Raw genomic sequence first — 27,639 nt, 5'->3', positions numbered from 1 at the left:
ATACCTTTTACTGATGGAGACAGCTTCTAGAGATGTGTATGCTAGGTGATGACGGGTTGAAAATGGAAGATAACCTTTCTTCCTGCAATGTATTGTTATTAAGATATATATTCAGTTTATTTAGTCTGTTCATATTATATGCATTTCATCTCTTTCTCTAGTATATCTTTATTCTATCTTCATTCTCTGCTATTTTGTTTGGTTATAGTATTTTCTTTTTAATATTAGTTTTTGTTAACTTTGTTTTGCTGACATTGTCTGCACCACACATTATCAGTCTTATCATTCAATTTAGTGTACTTTTCTAGATACTTCTACCACTTGTAATGTTTTATTTTTGTCTTTCCAATTCTCATTCTTATTCGTTATTTTTGAATTACAGGTTATTGACGAGACAATTGCACATATATTTAAATGAACTATAGAATAGAATCTATAGAATTAATTTGAACTAAATTTTGCTTTTGATTAAAAATTATATATCTTTGTTAAATATTTAAACACATTTTGAATTGTATATTGTCAGTCACAAAAATTAATACACATGTTTAAATGAACGATATCTGATTAGAATTGTTGTTGTTATTAATGATAAATTGGTCATATATTTGAATAGAGAAAATCTGATACCTAATATAGGGTATATGACTCAAACAAAAAGCCAAAATATCAGTTTTAATATTTTATTTAAAGAAAATTTGTTCTAAAATATTCGACGTAATACCATATTGTATTCATCCAAGCGTTCACACGAGTAGACAAGACAAAAAAATACAAATAATTTACTACAGCCTAAAGAGAAAAATACCTAAAACTACATAGGAATTTTAAAATTAGAACATACACGATAATAGAAAATATAATAATAATAATATTAATCTATAAAGAAAGAAGAATGTATATATAATGACAGTTTCCTAAAAAAAATATCTAATCGGATATTATACAGGGCGGGTATAGGATTGATGCGGAGTCACACGCTACATTATTGAGCATTCGCAGCAGGTCATGGTCACGTAGAGACACTTGACGATGCAGTTGTCATCGTCTTGTTCGCTACGGGGCTTCTGCTCTTTGGGCACCCACACGCCGTCCAGCCTATCTATGTTACCGTTCTTCCTGAACTTATCGTCCTTTCGATCTCTCCTATCTCGCCCTGAAACCAAAAGGACACTGAGCAACGTGAGAAATATATTTAACACGATTTCACCCAATCATTATGGAGGAACTCATGCATTGTTCTTTGTAAATTGTAGGAATTTGATGGGCTTTTGTTGCATGTCATTAGCAGTAAGAAAGAAGAAGATTGTCCAGTTCTTATTTAAGTTAACTCGTGTACATGTAGTTCCCGTTATCCAGTATGAGTTTGGTATGTAGTAAGAATTTATTATATATCATTATATTGATCGGATGATATAATATCGAGGCAACAATAGTTTAAAAGTCGATTTGCATGGTCAGATTATGAATTTAGGTTTCAGATAAAACAAATCGTTTATCATTCGTTGAGTACTGGCGGAAGTGGCCGTTGTTGTCAGTACAAAATGTTACGTTGTTGCCTATACGGGCTATATTTATTATTTCATAGGACGATTAAAAATATTTATACCGTTAATGTGCAATTCTGTTATTATTGTTCCAGTAATTGCTTTACGGTTGTTTATGATATATTATTAGATAATTAATGTAATGTTATGAAATGTCTTTTGTTGGTGGATATTAATTATAACTAATACAGTACTTCATTATTAGATTATCCTAACGTAATTATTACAAAGAAATTGTCATGTGTAAAGTCTTTTTGATGTTTGCCGAATCCTACCATTTCAATTTTCTTGGATTGGACATATATGTTTATATATAAAAAAACCTTTTGTTGTCAATATTATATACATTTTTTATAAGCATAATTTTTTTTTAAATTAATTTCGTAGATTGAACATTGTCTTTGATTAGATACTGGCATTGTCTTTGGATACGATTCTATATATTTTTGCATCTTAAATTATTTTATTGGGCCATTGTGCATCCAAATATTTATAAATATATTTTTTATTTCCTTTTTTGAAACAATTCGATGGTTAAATGAATGATGGTGTTATTAGAATTGATATTATTACAGATGATGACTGAAATCTTTTTATATTGAACATCGTTATTACATTGCTTTTGATGAGGATTTACATATTTCAAATTTTTATTCTAGCTTCAAATAAGTGTTGATATTAATGGGATAAAAGAGGTTTACTTGGTTTGATTTAATTATTAATTTTTTTAGATTAAATTTTAACTATTTGTTTTTAACTATTTTAACATTTGATGTGGTAAGTGATATACATATTGTTTTTGATAAGTAATTGGATATTTATTTAAGTGAACGGAGAACTCTTTAAAATTGATGTTGTTATTGATGAGACAAAAAGAGAGTTTCTTGAGTTGAACATTCTTCTTAATTGTATTATATGTATGCAGAAATCTCATGTATTGCCCTTGGTCAAAAACTATTTGTATGATTAAACATAATTCTTTGTGTGAATGGATTTTTGTATATGAATGAATACTTCTTCAAACTGGCATTGTTATTGATGAAAAAAAAATAGTTTTCTTGGCTTTAGACGTTGAGTTGATTATATATGTACATGTGTAAATATATAAATTCTTCTTGGGATGTATATTACCTTTTGTAAACATATATAGGTTTAAATGAATAAAAACTATTTGGGTTAGAGGTTGTTATGACATAAGATAACAGATTTATGCTAATGATGATGGACTCCTATCCATCAAATATTATAACTATGTTCATTATTGTATATATGCATAAATATGTGAAGTTTTTATCGATTAGACATTGCGATATTTGATGAATAATCTTAATTACCTTTAATGAATTGGTTTTGTCTTGTTAGACTAATTATTTGTTATAAATTGTTAATAACGAATATGAAAAGCTAAATCTATGCTTAACATATGTTTATGATAGTGGAGATGGTCTTTGATGGATGATTAGATGTATTATTAAATACATGATTATTCTGGTATGGTTTTTGCTTATAAAGAAAAAATGTATTAATGCTTAATGTATATGACACAATTTATGAAAAATATCTGTTACATTGACTTGTATTGCATATGATGAAATTTGATATGATGTAGGAAATGCTCTTGAAATGGGTATTGTTTTTGATGGGGCAAAATAGGTTTTCTTAGGTTAGACCTGTCTCTGATTTGATTATATGGGCGCATGATTGAAATATATGAAGCCTTCTTGGGTTATCTTTGAAGGATGTTTATGTGTAAAATTATGTAAAACTATTTGGAGCGGACACTAATATTACGTGATAGTACAAGTTGTCATTGCCCTTGGTGAAAAACCTTATGTATTTTATATTTTATTCAGATATATATTTAATTAATTGATCTGCTATTTGTCCTTTATGTCTATATATGTTGTGTCAGACATTATCAATAACGCATAATTATGTTGAAGATGGTTTTTGGCGAAGAATTAAAAATATTTTTTTGATTGAATGGTTATTTTAGTTTGGTTTTTGCTCTAAATGAAAAATTGTAGTTATGCTTAAATACGACAAGCTTTATAAAAATACCATTATTATTGTTTTGTATTAGCAATTGTCAATGATAAATCTATGATGGAAATTGAACTCTGTGTGAAATATTTTTGAAATAGACATTATTATTGATGAAGTCATTTTCTACATGAGTTTGAACTAATATGAAGGAGTGGTAATGAAAAGTAAATGATTTGTTAATATGAGTTCATAATTACTTGACATATTTTTTGCTTTTGTATTTTACATGCTTAATATGCATTTTCTGTTTGAATGACATATCTCCATAACCGCCATCATATGTCATATTATGTATATTTACATAAATATGTGAAGTTTTTGTGGGTTAGACATTGCTTTTGATGAGAAACTGTGTCTTATTTCATACGATACGATATTTGATGAATTTTTAGACATATTTTTAACAAATTAGTCTAGTCTTTGGACTTTATTTTTATATATACGAAACATTTTACATGCACGATGATTGATTCTATTGGTTATGATGTAGGAAATGTTCTTGAAATAGACTGTTTTCGGTGAAGAAAAATAAGGTAAAAATAAAATAATTCTCTTTGGTTTGATTATATGGATGCGTAAATATATTAAGCCTTCTTGAATTGTACACTACTTTTGAAGAATATTTATGTGAATATGTTTAAATGAATAATTTAAATAATTTAATTAAAATAATATAATTATGAAGGAGTGATAATGAAATGTGTGAAAATATGAATTCATAATGGGCTTGACATATTTGTTTGTGTTTGTATTTTATGTGTTTGAACAATATATATACGTCCTCCATATTCTCCATCGGTATCCATGATGATCATTATGTGATGTTAGAAATTGTAATGCAAAAGAAAATGATCTGCATTTTTAAATATATGGTTATTTGGGTTACGTTTTTTATAGTAAGGAGGAATTGTATTTATATTTAAATTTACCACAGATATTGGGATATGATGGATTATGTAGGATATGTTCTTGAGGTAGGCATTGTTTTTGATGGACGCTTATTGTACACGAGTTCCATATGATATGAAAAAGTGATAATGAAATGGGTAAATGATGTGTTGATGTGAGTTCATAACGGGTTTGAAATATTTGTTTGCCTTTGTATTTTATGTATTTGAACAATATATTGACGTACTTCCATAAACTCCATCACTAGCCGTTATGCTCATTATGTGGTGTTAAAAATTATCAAATATAAATACAAAGCATTAAATTTGTGCTTCAAATATGTTATATTGTACTGGAGATGGTCGTTGATGAAGGATTAGTTGTATTATTAAATATATGATCATTTTGGTTTGGTTTTTGCTGTTTAGGAGGAATTGTATTTATATTTAAATATGCCATTCTTTATTGGATATGATGGATTCTGTCGGACATGTTTTTGAAGTAGGCATTGTTTTTGATGGAAGCTTATTGTACACGAGTTCCATATGATATGAAGAAGTGATAATGAAATGGGTAAATGATGTGAGTTCATAACGGGTTTGAAATGTTTGTTTGCCTTTGTATTTTATGTATTTGAACAATATATTGACGTACCTCCATAACCTCCATCATTATCGGTGGACCTTCTGCTCGCATCCTTATCGTTATCGCTGTGTATCTCTTCGTTGTTCAGTGTGGGAGATCCGAAATACTCCTTCTCTTCCTTGTCACGCCCCTCGCCCGGCTCCACCAATACGGATGCCTGCACCTCCCCCTTGACCTTGTCGTCGGTCACTCCTTTCTGCACGCCCACGTCGCGGCTGGTCGTGGCCACGGGAGAGCTCCGCCCCTCGACTGGGAGCGTCTTCGAGTCGTGCAGGAACGACCTCGGCTCCGATTGGCCCGGACTGAACTCGAACGTCTCCGCCGTGCGATTGTGGTGAGCCGGACTGTCTCCGGACGACATGATCGACCTGAAACGACAGAGTGAGGTTAGGATCGCGGCGTGCAACGCGATGACGGCGCGGAGGTAGTTCCCTTTACCTATCTATGTACTCTATGTCGCCGTACGGATCCATGTTGGACGGGAAACGGACCGAACGAGCGAGGAAAAGCGTCAAACACCTCACGGAACAAGAGACGGACACGCGATGCTCGCCAACGTCTTCGGTACTGATCGAGGCTCGCTGAGAGGACGCCCGGGGCGGTCGTTACGGTGCTACTGTGTGACGCGGGGCATTTTGGGTTCGGTGTGCGCGACCCAGAGACGGAGAATTACGCTCTCGTACGGTACCGCGGTTGTCTGCACGGCGAGCTCGGCCCACACCCGGTCTGCCGGAGGAATTCGCGTCGGCAACTGACAGACGCGCGACTCGAAATCGGTTCAGCAGCCCCGGTACGACGCGAAGACGGTACCGTGGCGGTTCGCGTCCGACCGGTGAGTAGATTTTCCGAGAAGACGTCGTCGAAGGACTTCGGGCGACCGATGTTATGGGGACGGTTTAAGATGTTCACATGTCTACGCGGACAGTTTCAATAGTAAATTATTTTGAAGCATTTATGTATGTATATTAAACTAAGTTGCGTAATCTTATATCTCAATTCAGAGAAACAAATCGTGTTTCACATCAACCAACAATCTCTGTTTGACCTTCCTTTTTTGTTGACATCCATGGTGTTAATTATTTCTTTCTCATCATTTCTCATAACATGTCCGAACCAATTTTCTGTGTTGTTTGATTTTTCTTATTATGTGTATTTTTATCTCTTTCTCTATTTCATAATACGTTTTTATTCTGTAATAATTCTGTGCTATTTTTGTTGGTTTTAGTAATTTCTTTATAATATTCTTAGTTTTTCTTAACTTTGTTTTGTTGGCATTGCCGTGTACCACACATTAACAGTTTTATCATTCAATATGGTTTACTTTCCTAAGTACTTAAATTTGTCTACCAATTTGTTTGTGTTCATTCTCATTCTTTGCTGCAACACTTTGCATGTTCAACATCAGCTGCTTAACCGCCTTCCAACAATGGAGCTGCTGAATTACTTGATGAAGCAAATGCAAGTGCAGTTATATTTTGCGATAGAATATTTGCCGAAATCATTGATATTAGAAACATTTTTCCAGTTATACCAGGAGCATCTAAGAAAAACATTCCACTAGTGCTATCGTCCTATACTTTCATAAGCATATCGTAGGCATATTTTTATTGCTAATTTAAAAGGGGAACGTTTATTTGAACGGTTTCTCTCAATGCCTCGGAATCGTATTGAGTTTCGCGTCTCAACTCTCGATTAAATGCATTGTGTCATGAGCGTTGTCATTCACATGTCCTCAATTAAAATGAATGCTTCATTGTGAATTTCTTCGTTCAAAAGATAGAAAACCATCAACATTATTTATGTACGCGCCAGAAAATAAAACTAACAATGTTGTGCATCAAAATCATTATAATAAATACTGTTTTTGTTTTCGTTTTTGTTTTTATTGTTTATTTCAGTTCCAATTGAATATTCATAGTTTAGACAGGACGTCTGTCGATTAGTTCTCAATAAAATAAATAAACTAATATAAATGTGAGAAAATTAATATTATAGACAGGATGTTAAAAAAATATATACACTAATTAAGTGATAAAATATAACTTACAGTATTATCTCGCAAATAACTAGGAATGCCAAGAAATCAAACCACAGCACTACCGCCAGGGACATCGCACCTTTACCAAACGCTCTCGTACCCAACAGATGGCTTTGGGGCGCAACAATGGGGTGAACCGAGAACGACCATCAATAACGGATAGCACGCTTCTTGTAAATAATAGATCCGTTTTTGCAGTGATAGGCCCAGATGTTGACGCTTTAATACCGCCAGGCGTAGAAAATATTGCAACGACCGATATAAAACGCGCGGAACGATGACGAAGGTCAATTAAAAAAACTGAATGTGACTTAATTAGATTTATTGGTGCATCTAGTAGGCCGGGATCTGATTCGGAAAATCCAATGGAATATTTTGAACGGTGATAAAAATTGAATATCTTTGAATTTGTTGAGTTTTTCGTAATGCTGAAGATGTGTTATACTGAAAGTTTATGTATACACTGACACATAAGCATTTATCAGGTGCGTCGTCATAACTATGCAATGTAATGATGTGAATTATATGAATTATTCGCATCTCTGACGATCATAAGCAGCAAACTCGAAATATAACTGAACAAATTCGGTCTGCTGCAAAAGAACCTACCTCAACATCAAGAGAGAAATCAGAATATGAGGTAAATTATCCCCTTAAAATTAGGGGATTGGTAAAAGAAAGACGAAAAGCTAAAAGAGTATGGCACAGAACTAGAAATGCTACAGACAAAACAATATTAAATAGAATTAGTTATCAGACAAATCAAAAGATAAGAATATAAGCAGCGTAGCTTCGAAAAATATTATATATTATAAGTGAATTAAAGATTACTCGCTATGGAAAGCAACTCGGAGATTTAAAAGATCAATTATTAGAGTACCGCCTCTTAAAAATGATCGAAAGGAATGGGTTCGAGGTAGCGATGAAAGAGCTGAATTATTCGCAGAACATTTAGCTAACGTATTGCAAACGAAGGATATATATAATCTACAATAGATATAAGTACTGCTTATCAGCCCGATCTAGCTGTAAATTTGATTTCTCCAATAAACGTTGTCACAGAAATTGGCAATAACATCAACCCTAAAAAGACTGCTTGAATTGATGATATTTCACTTAACGTATTGAAAGGGCTACCACGAAAAGAATTATCATGTTAACATATATATATTCAATGACTGTTTGAGGCTGAAGCATGTTATGGAATTTTTAAAATTTAAGATTGCTCGAATTATTCTTAAAAACCTGACAAACCGGCAGAACAAGCCGGATCTTACAGGCCTATTTCTCTGCTACCTGCGATATCAAACTGATTTGACAAACTGCTATTAAAACGTATTAAACTATTTATAGAAATACGAAATATCCAGTTTGGATTTCGAAATCACCATTCGACAATCGAACAATTCGACTACACAGAGTAACAGCGGTTGTTGAAAAGGCATCCGAAGAAAAAAAAACTGCCCTTCAACATTTCTGGAAGTCTTACAAGCTTTTGACCTGGTATTATATTTAGGATTAATCTACAAGATGAGCAAATTGCTACCGTGGAATTACTGTCGACTACTGGAATCATCTTTTCGAAAGAAAATTTCTCGCATGAAGGGGCATTCTCAACACTTCAACCTATATCGGCTGAAGGACCCCAGCGTAGTGTCTTGGGACCAGTCCTATATCTACTCTATAACATACTGCTGATATTACAACAACAACAAAAAATAGTACTTGGAACATTTGTCAACGACACAGTTATCATGGCAAAAGATGTATCTCTGTTTACGGCTGCGGAAAAAGCACAAGTAGCAGTCAAGAAGATCTACAAATGGATTAGAGACTGAAAAATACATCTTAATAGCTCCAAATCTGTCCATCTTAATTTTGCGCTACGGTGAAATGACAAAAACCTAATTATATCACTTGATGGATGCCCGATTCCTCAAGCAGAATCAGCTAAATACTTTGGCATACGCCTCGATGGTAGATTATGTAGCAAATGTAGTGATGGTGATCCATTTGTCAATTGACTCCAATGTCCATTACTGTTAATATTGTATTGTACCTGCTTTAATTTATTTCATTCTCCAGTAGGCTTCTTTTCTTTTAACCTTCAACATTCCGGTTGAAATGTAATAGTTCATGAATTGCTTCAATATGTTGTGCAGTTGTGACTGTGTCCTTCATGCCAAACTTTGCGGAAGGCTTGGGCTATGTTTATAAGAGTATAGCTACTGATTCTCAATGATGTCTGTCATGCGCTCGATAATGTACTTGGTTGATTCTTCTAAAAGTTAATTAATAAAAAAATGATGTGCTACTATTAGTTATTTTTTCCTTTATGGTGAGATCTCTAAAAGAAACAATGTTTATTAAAGTGTAACTGTGGTTTGGGCATGCATTTTGGTGTAAATGAAGTTACTCTTTTGTTTGATTTGGATTTTCTTTACTTCACTTATTTCAATTTAAATGTACTTCTAGGTCTGTTTAGGTGTTGAAAATTGCTTAATGCATTCAATAAATATGTCACTTTCAACAACACTTTATTTTAATGAAGATATAAAATAAGAGTAAAAATAAGTCGACCATTATTTTACAGGGTGTTTATTGGAATTATTGATATTTAATTTTAGATTACGTGGCAATAGGTCGCGTAGGACAGTAGAGAGAGCTTTGAATGACGCGCTTTTGGTGGCCGTACACAACCTTACACCAGGAATTCACGGTATAAGTGTGTTTTCTTGAATATTTCCTAAATGAAGTGGTTTATAGCTATGATACCGTTGTTGTCCGAACTCCATTTAATTACAGCAAGAAATGCTTCGAGTAAATGAAGAACGATGAGGTTTTATTAAAACACAAAACAAACCACTATATCTAAACTTCTCAACAATCTAACATATCAATTAGTTTTAACTTAAACACACTTCCTCGTTTTCTACAATATCTTTTGTTTTATTTATAACAATGAAATTGTAACTTTCTCACTGAACATGCTGTATTTTAAGAAATTTTTCGTGATTTCCAATCACTCTGACAGCATTCGAATACCACTCCGAAAGAATGATTCATCATATGAGTTTATCTATGTTTTGACCTCATCTTCGTATAATGTAAAATGTTGGTCAGACAGATCATGCGTCATCGACAAGATAGAACTGGTAGTAGAGCGTTAAATATGCTATATATAATTGTATTTTACACCATTAACAATAAAAAAGTCTATGAGCAATTAATATAGCTAGAAAGTTTTGGATATTCGCATCTTAATTTATTTTGATGGTTCCCAATATTTGGTACAGAAGTGGTTTCTAATGAACTGATGTTCCTGTCATCCAGATGTTTTACGATCTGTTAAATAATAAGGGTAGCGATTATAACCGGAAAGGCGTATAAGGATCAGCCTCTTGATCCCATATGTTTCCAGGTTTCCTTTTTAAATTTCGTATATTTTATAAAATTGATATGCTGCCAATAAGATATAAGATATGTTTCTTCCTAACGATATTATAACCGTAAATATAAAAAAATAAACGTTTTTTTTTGTATTTTGATCAAGATATGAAAGTTGTGTGCAAATTTATTGGAACTAGTGATCGTGACCCTGTGGTCGAAATTCGATATAGATTACAAACTCCACAAACTGGTGTACAAACGGATTATAACCCATTATTTGAGGTTAGTCATCATATAATGTTCATATAATGTGCTGTAGCAATCGATCGAAGACGCATAATAATTTTTATTAGCTAATCGCTATATTTGGTATTTATATTAAATCCATCATATTATATAGTCTTTCCTCTCAATTTACAGTAATATTAAACATTTTCCTACACTATTCGGCTTTGAACACATCACAGTAAAGATCTATATCAGTCATTCAAGATTTTGAATACTCTTGTTTGTTAAAAACGCCTAAATTTACTACAAACCTTTGATTTCCTACGTTATTTGATATAATTACAACCTATAGTATCTCCAGAAAATGAAATATTTTGTTATTGCAAAACTTGTTTAACCTACAAAAGCAACAAATATCAAAACTTTCGAATTTAATTCTTAGAAGCATCTACAAAAAAAACACTGGCAAAAAGAAAATGTACACTAAAATGAGACGGAATTCGTTAAAATGAAACAAATTAATTACGTTTACCAAATGGTGTCCGCGAATCCGAGATACGGAAGTTTCTTGAGATTGAGAAAACTGTAAAAACGGCAGTGATCGGAGGATTCGATGGTCCAGTCCATAGTTTCTGAGAATTTGGAGGTATACAGAACAAAAAGTGAATGTTTATTTGTCATACGTCACCACTGACATTTGGTCTTAAAATTTTCGTAATATATAAATTAGTTTTTTTGGTGTCACCGTTTGTTTTTGTGTCCTTTCGTATTGTTTCCTCGTTGATAGTGCAACAACTGTAAGTACGTATCGTTTATTTATTTATTCCAACATAATTAAAAGTGAGATAAAAAGGTAATACGTTCTAAATTTTGACAGTAGTTCGATACTAATTTATACTAATCGATGAAATACTAGTGTCAGTAAAAACAGCAAGAGATTCAAAATTCTAAATTTAAAAAATGTTGTTTTCTTAGATCAATATCCTTGCTGGCAAATTTTAATACCCCAACTGTAGTAATAATAAGGTTTGTGCATTTGTTGAAAAAGAAACGAGCCTTTTTCAATTTTGGAAATTCAGAAACCATAAGATTCATTAAATGAATCAAATCCACAAGGAAGTGTACTGGGGCCAATGCTTTATCTTCTCTACACTTGTGATATATCACAAATGGAGAATATTACGATGGCTATATTTGCTGATGATACTGCGATCATAGCTGTCGGAGAAATAGTGAAGAAGCCTCACGAAAATTACAACAGGCAAGTGACAATATAAATAATTGGACACAAGCTTGGAAAATAAGAATTAATGAAAGTAAATCTGTGCATGTGCAGTTCACCTACAATCAGACCGTACAAGCAACAATATAATTAAATAATACTAACATTCCATATAGCAACAACGCTAAATATCTCGGAATGAATCTTGATATAAAACTTTGTTGGAAAGAACATATAAAGAAAAAAGAAAAGAACTGGATTTGAAATATAAGAAAATGTATTGGCTAATTGGAAGAAAATCACAATTATAAGAACATAATAAATTGCTATTATACAAGCAAATACTGAAACCTATATGGACATACGGAGTTCAATTATGGGGATGTTCAGCAAAGAGTAACATAAACAAAATACAAATTTTTCAGAACAAAGTCCTGAGAAGTATTGTGGGCACACCCAAATACTATAGGACTGACTACCTACATCGAGACCTTCAGATACCCACACTCAGCCAAGAAATCAAGAGAATTGCAAGGGGGCATGAGGAAAGACTCCATTCTCATGAGGATGTTGAAGTATTGCAACTTTTGGATACCACCGGTGCAGGACTCAAAAGAATGAAACCATCTGATCTTGTGGAGCGTCGTGTAGTGAGATGCATATAACAAAAAATACAGCAGTGACATGTATAAACATTATTTCACCAAAGACTGAGATAGAGTCCTCTTAGTTATATATACGTTCCATAGCACACACCTTTTCATTTTTCCAGTGAACCTCCTCTTTGTATATTTTCGCTTTTGGGAAGAATATGGAAAGTCTTTCTGAAGCGTCCAACAATAGTTTAACCAACACTGTTTTTTCTCTTCTCTGTTCCCTTTAATATCCTGATGAAAATGTTTACTTTGCTCCTTACTCACATCTACCAAATTTTCCAGAAAGTAGTCAGGATGGGAATGAAGAAAGTATACTTTAACTTAAATTCCTTTAGCATTCTTTTGATGATTTGTTTATATACTTTTCAATTTTAAATGCTCAACACACCTGCCTACCATAGTCTTCATATTTTAATTTGCGAAGAACCAATTCCAAGTTCTTATGTGTTTCTTGAAGGTATACGGAATAACTTACAGGAATAGAAGCATAAGAACCGCTATTGTGAAGCAGAACTGTTTTAAGGCTTATTTTTTATGAATACAGATACTATAAAGATACGCCATTATACTATATCATTTTGTATAAGATTAAAATTCTTCTCCTTGACCAGTATTCAAAATTGTAGTCAGGTAGTTCTGAGTCAAACAAAAAGATTCCTATTGGAAATTGTGGAAAATACAAACATGTATGCCACAGGGAATGTATTGGGACCAGTCCTTTATCTGCTATACACTCGGGGCTGGCTTACATTCAACGAAAATGTTGTTGCTACATTTGCAAATGATCCTGCAATCTTAGCCATTGTGTAACAACACTGCATCAAGTGAAAAGTTACAAACATGTATTGCCAAAATACAATGCTGGACAGAATATGCTGTAGTTGCACCAACCAAACAATATAAATATCATAAAAAGATTCCAAAACAAGGTACTACGAGTTATTGTCGATGCCCTATAATAATCCTGCATGAGGACCTGACGGTAGAAACTATCGATAACGTTATCAAGGACTATGCCCAAAGACATGAACAGAGGCTCTATCAGTATAACAATGTTGAGGTTCTCCAGCTTCTGGATAATGATGTTTAGTCAGAAGATTTATGAGAGATTGATAAGTAAAACTTAGTTCACATTAAAAGCACTGACATAGATGTTAATCCCAAAGTGTTTATCGTAGAATCAGTACTTTGTAATTTTTGAAACCGTAGCAAATTAGGATGAAAAACAAATAACTTGTTAGTGTTAACTTATTAGATTTTTTTTACACATATTTTAAAATCTCCTTTTTACCAACGAGGGTTTATCTGGACTGGACCTACTTGTTTAACGTGGGCTCTGAACCAGTGACCAACTTAGAAATCTACCCAGAAGACATCCGGTCTTACCCAGCCTGGGATCATTTTTCTTGTTGGATTTTATACTCTTGTCTAGGACAATCACAAATTTTAAACAATCACAAACATAAATTTACGACCATGCCCCAGCAGGATTCGAACCCGCGACTATCGCAACAGTAGGTGGATCGTCCTGTCCCCTTGACCACTGCGCCAACCAAGCCGGCAATTTACTACATTGCATTCAGAATCTTAAAATACATAGAAATCAGTTAAAAATACCCAAAACAGCTTTTTTGTTGCGGGGTCAGTCGATGAATGAAACGATAAACTTAAAGCGCCATCTGTTATCGAACACAAAGCTTATTGAACAACCTGTTAATCACGGAAAAATGGTAAATATTTTCAAAGGATTCTACAGTCTAATATTTATCTAGAATCATAATTATCAATTTATAATCATCCGGTTTTTGTGTATAAACTTGACTGACAATATCTTCGAAATTTGCTCTTTTTATGGAATAAATATAGTTTTAATAGCGTCACATTATTGATTGTAACCGCAAACATCGAGAAAAACGTTCCAAACTGATTAAATGAAAACCGTATTGTTTTGTGTTAAAAACGAATCCCTACTATCGTGCGGCTATACCATACTTTTGACGTACGTTCAGTTGTAGTTGTGTGTGTTACGATATGTATGTCATTTCCTCTGTCGTTGACCATCAAGGTTAACAATACGACACGATATTTGTATTGAAAACAGTGTTTGCAGCGATAACTCGGTAATTCTGCTTGTGTTTTTTCTTAGAAATCGGTTTAAGTAAACGAAGAAAAATGTCAACAACGTCATACGTACCGAGAAATAACATTAAACTTATTAATAGATTCAAATAATCAGAAACAATATTTAATATAAGCGGTAAGACTTGAATATTCCATGAATATACTTCGATGGTTTGAAACGATTCGAAATGACATTTTTAATTAATTCGTGTGGTAGCCATTTTCCCTCTTTTTGGGTCTTCCTCATCACATGTACACACCTGGAAACAGTTGATTCATCAACTGCTAAGCTGTTTGAACGTTCTTGGAATATTTGAGCTGGGGTCTCATGGAACAAGCAGCGTTGTCAAATTGTGGAGAATTCCCCAATCCGCGGGAAGTCTTATGGTGATTGAGGTGATGTTAATTTATCTCCTAGCACTTTATTCCCTTTTATGAAAAGATTAAAATAAATATTATTTAAACGGTAAAATAATTTTGAGAGAATTTGCGAGGAATCAAAAAATTATTCCTGTCCAATTTATGGAATCTTACTGGGATTATTCGGGAATTTAATAAATTGGCATTGGCAACACTGCTAATAAGTCCTACAGCTCCCTATCCCGACTTTTGGAATTTAACAATTAAGTTAGATTTGTTAACAATACACTTTCACCAATAGATATTGCTGATCAAGATACATACAAACACAATTAATATTACGTAAACGCATTTAGTGAAATATTACGTGCAATGCATATTCAATCTACGTATTTTGTCATAATTGTTTTATAGAATCCGTAGAACTCATCTTTTGTAAAGTGCATTTGATGAAGTTTATTTAAAGTCAATTTTTGAAATCGAACAATTGTATTTTCTGGCAATAAATCGTAGGCATTTGTAACCGAACAGTCAAACAAATGCTTGTTTATGTTAAGAACAAACGTTATAAATTTAAAGTGAAAGGTTGTTGTCACACCTATTGAATGTAGGTGTTGCCAAATCTAACAAATACAAGTAGCCACATTAACGAAGGCACCTTACAAAAAAGCGAGATAACAATGATATTACTATGATTCTCATTTTGATTTTATGATATATTTAATTTTTGATTGAAGTGTTTTGATACTACACATGTCTCACAGCCCAACATTGGAATTGGTCTATATATCTTTTTATATATTTCCATTTTTGTCTGGTTGGTATCTCTGTTTTAAAATTGCTATTCATTGTGACGTATAAAATCATAGTTTTCCTGATTCATGGTACTTTCAATTTGGACACCTTCTGGTTCTCTCATCAAAACCACTTTTGTTTTGCTTTTATCAAATATCATTCCTTCTTCTCTTAGTCCCGTGTTCCATCTGCTTGGGGTTTTCTGTTGATTACCTGAACTATTACTTGTTAACGGCAAAGGCTCCTTCCAAAATTTCAGTTTTTTCATATTTTTGTATCTTGAAAATGTATCCGGTATCTGAAATTTCTATATTATTTCTCATTAATAACCTTTACGAACAGTTATTTTATGTTATTTTAGTTTCTTATTATCTGTAATTACGGCTTTATATGTTTTTCTTTTATATTTTTTGGACCACTTTTATCATTTTTTATCACCTTCTATTCGTGTAATTACTTAACATAACACTTCTCTTCTTACTCTACGAAATATCGGTTCCAAATCTATGAAGTCCAATTTTTTTCTGTAATATCACGGTTTACATGTATTGTTCTTTTCGTCAGTTATTATGTGTCCTTTCTTTGTTTATATTTTAAACAGAAACATTCATGCTTTGAATAGGATTCAAACAAGGATGTTTTTGTTAGCGAAGCCAGCTGCTTTCCATATTTACCAATACTATTTTATTTTCAAACAAAATTAGTACCAAAAAACAATTAACTACGGTCTTACTCGTGACTTTCTTCTGGGTTTGTAGTAATTATTTACTACATTTGGGATATTTTTGTTGTAATTTGAATAAGTTTGTTTTACACAATATAGCTATTTGCTATAGAGTTAATTATATATAATCAAAGCTTTAAATACTTATTAGAAGCCACCAGAGTGTGAATCCTTGCTATCAAATTGTTAGTCTGTAATAATATTTCGTGTCAGATCGATTACAGAACAAAAGATTTTTAAGTATTTTAAGTATTCAGGTAGTATATTTATTGTCTATTGTCCGATTTCTTTTGACGTTTTGAACTTAATTGCTACGACACTAATGGTTATAACTTTGTAAGCAACAGGAATTTAAAATTTTCGTTTTCTAGATTATGTAAATTTGTAGGCTTTGAAAATAGACATAATTTTTTTTGAATTCCTGTTCTGAATATCGATATTTGGTATAGTATTCTGAACTAGCTCCTTCTGATTGACACTATGACCAAGCGTGAATAATTTACTAGAGCCAGGAATTAATTAGGTCCTTGCATATACTCTGATCAAATATTCATCAAAAGATCCCATTTATTGGGAAAAATTGGTAAAACATGTATTAATAAAAATATTTTTCATAATTTTGTACAACTTTTTTCCATATTTCTGCCTACATGGCGATATTGTATCGAAAGAACAATGTTAGTTTGGCAGCGATATATTTTCATACTTATATACTAGCATTTCGACACCGAATTATATTCGAACCATATTATGTGCCATGCTGCATCTAATTTTCAAAAAAGTGATAATCAGAAGGCGCTATGTCCAGTGAGTACGGTAGAACTTCCCACTTCAGCAGCAACAGTAGATTCTTCAGAAGTCTTGCAACGTATGACCGAATGTTACCATGCAAGTTTTTATAACAATGCGTCGTCTAGTTTGTTCAATTAACGTCGATAAACACCTGCAGTAACAGTTTCATTCGATTTTTACAGTTCGTAATATGCTACACTTTGCTGATTTCGCGATCTACAGCAATACTTTATGGGTATAAATACTCGACTTCATTGTTAATGTTCATGAACTTCCTGGGCTAGTTCAAGGTTTTTTGTGCTAGGGATTGCTATAATAGATCTATTTTTCATTGTCAATCACAATACACCACAGAAAACTCTTCTTATTTTGCCTGGAAAACAATGAAACTGTTGTGTTGACTATACTATATATTAACACTGTTCAAAATGATGTGTTAAGTTAAATCTTATGTGAAAGTCTGGAAACAGTTTATTCATCAAATTTATCAGCTATCTGAAAGTTCTTTAAGAATTCGAACTGGATTTTCCTCCATTAAGTCTTGCAATTGGTTGTTTTCGGACTATGTTGGTTCTCTAGGCTGTTATTTGTCATTGATGTCAGGATCAGCATTTTGAAATCATTGAAACCAAAATGGAGCATCACCATAAGTTTCCAAAGTGTTTGATGGGCTTGGGCGGCATATTTATTCATGTAATATAACAATATAATGATTGAAAGGCAATTAGTAATGCTGCATATACAGCTGCATCTATAAAGCTAAATGGAAAACTGTTATTTTATTCAGAAAAACATCAAAACTATAATATTTAACGCATAGGTTAAGTTCTTTAGATTAATATTTATCATTTTCACAACACTTAATAGTATTGTATAAAAAATGACTTTCCGTGGCTTAATTATAATGACTAATAAATGAACCAAATCAACAGGCTGTACTGTGTTATTATGAGCTGCTGAAACTGAATGAATGAGGACCATCACTATTGGAATTTTTGAACGTTAACTGAACAGTTTAAAGGAAAAACTATTGGAAAAAAGGCTTTAATAGCATCTAACAGCGGCAAAGTCATTTTCCATATAATTGAGAAAGTATATAATAAAGAAAGAGGTTGGGGAGAAGCTGTAGAAAATTATTTCCCTGTTCTAACAGCTCTACAGCACTTTCAGTCCTGGAATTAAAGATTTGTTTACCTCAAATGATATTTAGTCAGTGTGGAATCCATGTGACGTAAGAAAAATTATTAATTAAATACAATTACCTAATAATACATTTATTCGTACACCTTAGTTTTGGTATTAATGTTTAATAACCTAGATAAGCTTCTGTATAACCAAACTAGTATTTAATAAATCAGGTTAATAACGAGTCAGATAAATCCAGTAGAACAACATTTATGTTAGTTTCTTTTATATTATCGTGTTCTAATGAACTCTTAAAGTGATTTAATTACCGCTCCGTTAAATTGGATTTATGGCGTGGGTTCGCTTTCTAACAAGTGTCAGGTTGTTTTAAAGCTTCGGAATATTTTTCTAAATTACGTTCGCATGTACTTACGAGATGTTAAATTGACAAACACCAGACTTCGTTAACAAATTTACGGCACACATTGTTTGTTTACACGGTTATCATCTCCACTAGGTCGAGATTGTACTGAAAACTGTTGTTATCTTCCAGTACTTTAGTTCATTCGAGAAATGACCACTTTAACTCGTTTTAATTAGTAAATGGTTGGTCGTAAATGGCTGTATTTTGTAGCGACAAACGTATTCGTTGGGACGTACAAAACATAAAACGAAAATTGTCATGTGTAAATATAATATACAGTTTACAATTTCAATATATTATAATAAATATTGATATTAACAGATGCGCGTAGGTATTAACACAAAAGTGTTTATATTGTCGATGATATAGAATAGGATATTTAGTCCAAGGGACTAAATGATCTATAGACCTGACATATTTAAGTACTACTTAACCTAATTTCCAAAGAGATCACTAGGTTATGATTATGATACCACGAAAGGAAATGAAAAAACTCACCAGGTAAAGGAAAGAAAAGAAAATGAAGTAAAAGCCTATAGACTTATATCATTGCTACCGTTAAGGGTAACCAAGGTATTTAAAAAACTGTTTAATATAACAAAACTGATTATAGTTAGAAACAAACCTAATACCAACACACCAATTTGGGTTTATTAACAAATATTAAACAGTTGATGAGTATAGAATAACAGATATCTTTGAAAAGGCCTGCGAAAATTATAAAACTCTATTCTTTGATGTAGTACAAGCCTTCTACCGGGTTTGGCACGATGGTCTCATTCATAAGCTACAGAAAATGTTATTGAAACAACACATTGAACTGTTAAAACCTTGCACCACAGCCAGAATATTTAGAACCAAATAAGAGGAAGCCTACTACCCATACAATAAAAGAAGCTAAAGCAGGTGTACGAAAAGGAGATGCATTGAGGCTAATTCTTTACCTACCACAAATGGAGACAATAGCGAAGAAGTAATCTGATAGTTATAACAAACCAGTGTCAATATAAACAATTGGACACAAACCTGGAAAATAAAAATTAACCAAAGTAAATATGTGTATGCAGTTCTCCTATAATCAGATCGCACAAACACCAATAACAATAAATTAAACTTAATCCATATATCAGTAAGGCCAAGTATCGTAGAATGACTTTTGATGCTAATCTTCACTTAAAGGAATATGCCGAAAAGAAAATGAAACAATTGAGGTTGAAATATAGCAAAATGTATTGGTAGAGTGGAAGAAAATCACAATTATCAGTACATAATAAATTGCTATTATACAAGCCAAAGCATACAACCTACGTGGACGAAATTCAGTTATGGGGATGTTCAGAACTAAGTTTTAAGAATCATATTAAGATCACCTAGATATTATAAGGCTGATTATTTACACCCATACTTTCAGATACCGACTATTACTCAAGATAATCACAATGACACATGAGGAAAGACTCAATTTTCATGTCAATATTGAGGTATTACAACTCTCTCATAACACCAGAACAGAACACATGAGTGAGATGCATTTAATATAAAAAACAGCAGTGTTAATATATTCCTGCTACCTTTTGGTTTGTTTTAACTTATTCGAACTCTTCATTATTTGGTTAATTTTAAACAAGGCAAAATAAGTTTAATCATCAAAAAGGGGGATAGGTCGAGCCAATAGGAATATGTACTTTCCGAGAGAAAGAAACTTCTCAGAACACAGTCACGTTTTGAAATACAAACATTTCTCATAACTAGCGGTTTCATTTTACTCATAAAATAAATATTTTACGAATTACTTTATCCGAAATTGTTCTTCTTCCTATATTTACTATTCGTTGATTGTGAACTTTGTGGGAAAACCACATTGAATCATTTAAATATATACTAGTTTTATATGAAAATTATTGAAAAACTTAAACTTATTGCTTTACATTGGTTCTTAACTTTACAAATCTTGAAACCGATTGTTATACGTTAATATTATTTATATTAAATTAAATGATTTTGCTGTTTCTCTACATATCGTAAAATAAAAGTTTACCAATTAGTATTATTGAGTTATTCAGTGTGTAGAGACGCTAGTTATGGAACCTCAAACTTGCATTTTCGAAATTCATTACTGTTGTTTCATTTGAGGAAATCTGTTACCGAAGCCCATCAAGTCAGTTTTGTTTTCAACGTTTTAAAAGTGGTGATTTTGACGTCAACGACCGAGAACGGTCTGGAGAATTCAAAAAATTTGAAGACCATGTATTTCAAGACTTATTAGACGAAAACTCTCAGAGAACCTTGAGACAGCTTAGCAGTTGTTTCATATTGTGACAGGCGATGACAAGTGAATCTAATATGACAATCCCAATTAGTCTAGGAGTTATGGGTTAGTCCAAGATAGCCATCAACATCGACATCGAAGTATCATTTCATGGCCATAAAGTATTGCGGTGCCAGCAAGCTGTAGTGTATTAGGAGCTACTAAAAATCGAACGAAAATGTTTCTGTAGATGTCTGTTGACGTTAATTGAATAAATTGAATGACGTATTGTTGCAAAGAGGTTTGCAATAGCAAGTAATAGACACAAAGAGAAAAATGTACTGTTGCAGCAATGGGATGTTAGCATTTGTTGAGATCAATACAGCATGAGTTGGCTGCTTGCCAAAAAGATAGGAAAAACTTGAAAAAGATAGAAAATATTTTGTTAATATATATTGTAGCATATTTTCTCAATAAATATCTTTTTAAACCGAAAAAATGATCAAGGTACATGCAAGCATCTAACGATACATTTTTCCCTGTCTTAAAATACTAACAAATAACTTCAAATAAGATGTTATCTATTAAATCGCTCAGATCAGATATAACTTTTATGAGAACGTTTTTTTTTGCGTTGGAGACCTCTAATAACTTTATACACATGTCTATACGCGTCATCTCAATTTTTTAAAGCTGAAGGCATTGGAGGCCCTATGGCTGTGTCTGCAGTCTCTGCCACTGCTAGTATTTCCGTATCATCAGCAAAGGTGGTACTTGTAATGTATAATGTTCTGGGGAGATGACTAATGTAAGAAAGACAGAGCACTGATCCCAACACACTTCCCTGTGGCATGCTAGCCTTTATTGGTTTGAGATCAGAGTATACCTTTCATATTTAACATGGAAATACCCGGAATAGTAGGCCTGTATGCCATACTCTGTCAAAAACCTGTGCAATATCCAGAAAGGCAACATACCACACACCTTTATTTTCTAAAGACTTTTCAGTTTTCATCTTTAATTCGATGTACTCGGCTTGTTGTTGAGTGGGCATTCCTGAAACCAAATTGGTGAGCTGGTATGAGTTTTCTTTGATCGAAAATGAGTTGTTTTAGAATCAATTTCTCAAGTAATTTAGCACAGAAATAGAAATTATTTCCTTTCACTTATATTTTTACCAGGTTTTGATATCTTTATAACCACAACAGTTTTCCATTCACTTGGGACATAGCTTAACCGAATATAAGCATTCAACAAGTTGTTTTAATCGAGGGTTTTCTTTATATAGTATTTTAAGTATCACTCCCGTTACAAGATCATAGCGAAAAAAACTCGAATAAAAGAATAAATATATATGATGCTGATATAGAATCGTTAATTTTTTTATTACTCTTCGCGAGTCCACAATCTGCCCTATTGGCAATAAGTATTTCTTATGTCTGTATTATATATACATGGCATGTAGAAATTCACTTCATTAAGCAATCTTCTGTATAAAATATTATCTTAATTAATTAGTTTTATTCTAAAGCTTATTCTAAAGTTTACATATATCCAGTAATCAGATCAGGTGGTGTTAAACGTTTTAGTCTACGCACTTCACTATCACGTCGCATATTTAGCTGATTAGCGAGTACATTGGGATGCACTGACACTCTTTCGAAGTACTTCACACAAACACGTTGAATTACACTCGTTATAGGTTCTAGAGGAATATCGCGTTGTATCACTTTAGTTTAAATATACCACGGAGCATCAACAATGGCACCCAACACTTTATTTTGGAACCGTTGAATATATTAGAATTGCTAGCGGTACCCCATAGTTGGATTCTGTACGACCAAATAGGCTTGAGTATAGACTCATACAGCAATACCTTGTCATCTAATGATAACTTGGATTTGCGCCCAATGAGCCAATACATTTGATATAATTTTAGTCCCAGTTGTTTCCGTTTAGAGAGTATGTGCTTCTTCCAGGTTAGGCGTCGATCTAAATGCATACCAAGATATTTAACATGCTCTGCTTGGGGGAGTTGACGATGATTGATATTCACAGGTGGACATGTTCTTCTACGCAGGGTAAACGTTATATGTGTGAATTTTGTTTCATTGGCTTTAATGCGCCATGTCTTCAACCATAATTGTATTTGGTCCAGGTGGGTTTGTTTTTTTAACAAATACAGTTAAAACATTTTTTAAGTGTTTTGAGAAAATGTCGGCCTTCTCTTTATTGCTTCTCGCCCAATTATTTTCGCTTGTTTTAATAGGTGGGTTATGCTGCTGGGATCTCCTCAGCTTTTTTGTTGCTTTCCACAACGAATAGTCTGTAGCCTCAGTTGATGTCAAGTTTTCTAGGTATTCTTGAATGCCTTGGTTTTATTCAATTTGGATTAGTTCTTTCAGCTATTTTATTGCCCTATTAAATTTTCTTTTTTCTGCTATCTTTTTCTGTATTGTACATGATATATGTGTATTTTTTCTTGGAAATTCGTTAATATTTAAAGATAATGTTGTTGATGTCCAATCTTAATACATGACGTTTTAAATATATCAATTTTACCGGTGACATCTACTTTCATCGAGGGCAAGTGACTTATTTGTACACCATCATATATTTATGAAGAATTCGACCAAAAATTAAGGATATTTATAAAATCGTAAAAATATATAAATTATCCAATATCACAATGAAATAAAATATGTCACACCGTACAAGGTAAACGAATGTAAATATTTTTTAAAAGTAGTTGGGCGACTTTAGGTGTAAACAGCTACATTCTTTGAATGACTGGACAGTGTTCGGCGATCTTTTAGTATGTCGAATAACGCCTTATAAATTATTAATGGAGATGGTCATGTTTCCCAGTCGAAAAAATCATAAATTTGAACATCCAAACCCGTAATATTTTTTTTTCATGGAGAGTAAACAGAACGGTATTAAAATATAACAAGGTTCTAATAACATGGTATTTAACAAGGTCTAAACTAAAAGTAGAACATCAGAATAGAATATTATTTGAATCAGTGAGATACTGCAAAGAGAGCAAAAAACCCGGCACAGGCAGGAAGGATGACTGGAAAGAAAAAACAGGACGAAGGGATTTTGTATACACCTAGACTACTTAGTGGTACCAAAGGTACAAAACATATAATATGTTCTTGATGGCATATAGGCCTCAAAGGACGTAAAGACGGTGAAATCGACGCGAAGGTCTTTTTTTTTGGATGCAGAACTGGAATTATACATTATTTATGAAAACAAAATATGATAATTGGAAATTTGGATTTGGAAAAGAAAACGAACCTTTTCCATCAGTACATTAAATAGATATCAATATACTTGGCGAAAATAATAAAATTAAAATGAGAACTAATACAGCATCGATTGTATATACCGGATTTTGTCCCTAGTGACGTTTTTATTTACAAACGGTTTATGTCGAACTCTCAGGACTATAAATTAATTATAATGGATTTAGAACAGATGTGTATTAGAACAGATTCAGTATGTGTCATTTCATTGAAGTGTGAACAAGACATTTTTTCAGTGCATTGAAAATGTCTGATTTTGTACAGAGCATTAGCGGAAAGTTTTATTTTTTACTTTAAACGAAATAAAAGCCTATAGGCCTATATCACTGCTGCCCGTAATATCAAAGGTTTTTGAAAAACTCCTGTTGAAAAGAATAAAAGCGATCATAGAGAGAAAAAAACCTAATACCAACACACCAGTTTGGGTTTATTAACAGGCATTCAACAATTGAGCAGGTCCACAGAATAACAGATATTATTGGAAAAGCCTACGAAAGTAAAAAAGTATGCTCAGCTATATTCTTAGATGTAGCACAAGTCTTTGATAAGGTTTGGCATGAAGGCCTTGTTCATAAACTACAGAAAATGCTACCAAAACAACACACCGAAATATTAAAATCGTACATTACAACCAGAATGTTTAGAGTCAAACAAGAAGAAGCTTACTCTACAATAAAAGAAGCTAAAGCAGGTGTACTACAAGGAAGTGTACTGGGACCAATGCTTTTTATCTACTGTACACTTGTGATATACCACAAATATGGAAGAATATTACGATGGTTACATTTGCTGATGATACTGCGATTATAGCTGTCGGAGACAATAGTGAAGAAGCCTCACGAAAATTACAACAGGCAAGTAACAATATAAATAATTGAAAACAAGCTTAGAAAATAAGAATGAATGAAAGTAAATCTGTACATGTGCAGTTCACCTATAAACAGATCGTAGAAGCACCAATAACATTAAATAATACAAACATTCCATATAGCAACAACGCTAAATATCCCGGAATGAATCTTGATGCAAAAGTTCGCTGGAAGGAACATATAAAGAAGAAAAGAAAAGAACTGGAATTGAAATATAGAAAAATGTACTGGCTAATTGGAAGAAAATCACAATTATCACTACATAATAAATTGTTATTGTATAAGCAAATACTGAAACCTATATGGAGCTACGGAGTTCAATTATGGGGATGTTCTGCAAAAAGTAACATAAATAAAATACAAATTTTTCAGAACACAGTCCTAAAAAGTATTGTGGACGCACCCAAATACTACAGAACTGACTACCTACATCGAGACCTTCAGATGCCCACACTTAGTCAAGAAATAAAGAGAATTGCAAGGGGGCATGAGGAAAGACTCCATTCTTATGAGAATATTGAAGTATTGCAGCTTTCCGGAGCATGGATATGGGCAACAACACGACAATGTTTCGTTTTCAATATGACAACACTCGACTACATGTTGCAATATCGGTGAAAACATACCTGGAAACATTAAAATGGAAAGTGTTACCTCACTCGCCGTATGCTCCAGACTTTGCTCCCACATATAAGTCGGGACCTGCCTGAGAAGCACTTCGCTTCTTATATAAAAATGGGTCGATTTACGGATACCCTCATGAGATACACCATTCTCTCGAGATGGAATCCATCAATTCCGTAAAAGATACATTTTACCGATTTTTCACGGTAAAGCTTCAAATAAAAAAATCCTTTAGAACTAATTTTTCCAAACAGATTTTAGCTTAGAACGGTTTGCAGAGTTACGAAGAACTTTTCTTAAGAATTTAACGAACGGCCCTCGTAGTAGTATATTTCGTTATTATTATCGAATCGCGATTGGGGGTCTACGTAAACGAATAATTCAAGATTTATCCGACTTACCCCGATGACGGCCAGTTGTCATGGCTGACGTAATATTTGTTCTTCTTGTGCTTGTGCTTCTGGCCGTGGAACTTGGGAAGGAAGAAGACCCTCAGTCCCCTCTTGTGCCGGTCGTTTTTGTTCTTGCCCGCCACTTTGCCTGCAAGGGCGCACCCACTTACCACGGTAAAAAATCGAGAAACGGAACTCAGGAAAACAGTAACATAACAGACCGAACCGTACCGAATAAACAACCCGAATATAGCAATTTTCGCGTTTCGCAATAATGGTAGCGACGTTTAATTGTGCTCGATTACTGTTCGGGTCAGTTGCCCGCGCCACGAATTTGTTTTCTGTTTATCAATGCGTTACATCACGCGATGGATGGTCGCCGTAGCCGTAGGATTGTTTTTATTCGACGCTCCGTGTGAGATTTTAAGCCGCCGAGCTCGATCTACCGCCGCAAGAACGATCCGAATCAACGAGGTCGGTATCGTTAAGCTCGTTGCCCATTAAAGACGTAAGAGTAAGAAAAATTCGTGTCACAGGACGCGAGAGCGCCGGGTATGTGCGAGCCGAACAGCTGTGATCGAAAGAGAAAGGTTCTTCGGCGATTGTACCACCGGTGCTGTGAGTAGACGAACGAAGCCATATCGTAACACCAGCTACAAAGACAGGTTTGAATTGAAATGCTCAAAAATTCAACGTCACTTTGACAGCTGTCTTGCTGAGTTGGTGAACTGACACAAATTAGAAAGAACTCCGAAGGGCATATACTTTTTTTTCACACCTAATCCTGATCTAATACTGACAAAACCTAATCAAATGTTATTCTCACTTTTGCCTTTTCTCAATTAACTTTTTTGCATTTGCGATATTTTTATTATTCTCTTGCCATTCCATATTTCATTTTGAAATGTCCATGTCTTGTCTAGATCATAGAGTATATATAGAGGTTTTACTTAGATAGGCGAAATCGAGGAAATGTTTCCAACCAATGCTGGCTCTGAGACCACTTTTTTTATTGGATTGGCCAATTTCTATAACCCGATTTTTTGTTTCTATAGTTTGTTGAGGACGCCATTTTTGTGTGTCTGACATTGAATAAGATCGGCATTTTTAATTATAATCACTTCTATTTGATTATAATGTATCTTCATTCTCAAATTTGTTGTATATCCAATACATGTGCGGAAATAAAAA

At 33.3% G+C, this 27,639-nt stretch overlaps 3 protein-coding genes across 9 annotated transcripts in view; 1 reads left to right on the top strand and 2 right to left on the bottom strand.

Moving 5' to 3' along the window:
* Positions 1-27,639, bottom strand: part of Cypl (peptidyl-prolyl cis-trans isomerase-like 1 Cypl) — a 95,162-nt gene that overhangs the window by 5,569 nt on the left and 61,954 nt on the right. The gene's annotated exons all lie outside the window — the stretch shown is intronic.
* Positions 670-26,950, bottom strand: LOC143204022 (uncharacterized). 4 transcript variants are annotated; one of them, XM_076416448.1, is made up of 3 exons: positions 26,458-26,950; positions 5,136-5,494; positions 670-1,156 (listed from the first exon to the last, which is right to left on the bottom strand). In XM_076416448.1, the coding sequence occupies exons 2-3, from the start codon at positions 5,485-5,487 to the stop codon at positions 981-983; spliced, it is 528 nt and encodes a 175-aa protein (XP_076272563.1). In that variant the 5' UTR covers positions 5,488-5,494; positions 26,458-26,950; the 3' UTR covers positions 670-980. The 4 variants fall into 4 exon arrangements, with proteins under 4 accessions (XP_076272563.1, XP_076272561.1, XP_076272560.1 ...); XM_076416446.1 differs by lacking the exon at positions 26,458-26,950 and adding an exon at positions 19,011-19,154; XM_076416445.1 differs by lacking the exon at positions 26,458-26,950 and adding an exon at positions 7,174-7,382.
* Reg-2 (Rhythmically expressed gene 2) overlaps positions 1,262-27,639 on the top strand; it is a 49,207-nt gene continuing 22,829 nt past the window's right edge. The window contains exon 1 of one of the 4 annotated variants that reach the window (XM_076416436.1): positions 1,262-1,369. The gene's annotated coding sequence lies outside the window, so the exon portion shown is untranslated. Of the gene's footprint in view, positions 1,370-14,680; positions 14,781-26,939; positions 27,114-27,639 lie in introns of those variants that run through there. The other 3 variants (XM_076416433.1, XM_076416434.1, XM_076416435.1) reach the window with 3 other exon arrangements.

Source organism: Rhynchophorus ferrugineus, unplaced genomic scaffold (genome assembly GCF_030347505.1).
Source record: "Rhynchophorus ferrugineus isolate W39M unplaced genomic scaffold, kcgeb_rfMv2 rfM10, whole genome shotgun sequence".
In the NCBI taxonomy this organism is placed as follows: Eukaryota; Metazoa; Arthropoda; class Insecta; order Coleoptera; family Curculionidae; genus Rhynchophorus; species Rhynchophorus ferrugineus.
This window is presented reverse-complemented; position numbering and strand designations above follow the sequence as displayed.

Coding starts and splice junctions, on each gene's coding strand:
- LOC143204022 (XM_076416445.1), bottom strand. CDS start 7,238: ATGTCCCTGGCGGTAGTGCTGTGGTTTGATTTCTTGGCATTCCTAGTT. Junction 5,495..7,173: donor GTTATTTGCGAGATAATACT/GTAAGTTATATT, acceptor CTGTCGTTTCAG/GTCGATCATGTCGTCCGGAG. Junction 1,157..5,135: donor TAATGATGGAGGTTATGGAG/GTACGTCAATAT, acceptor TTTTGGTTTCAG/GGCGAGATAGGAGAGATCGA.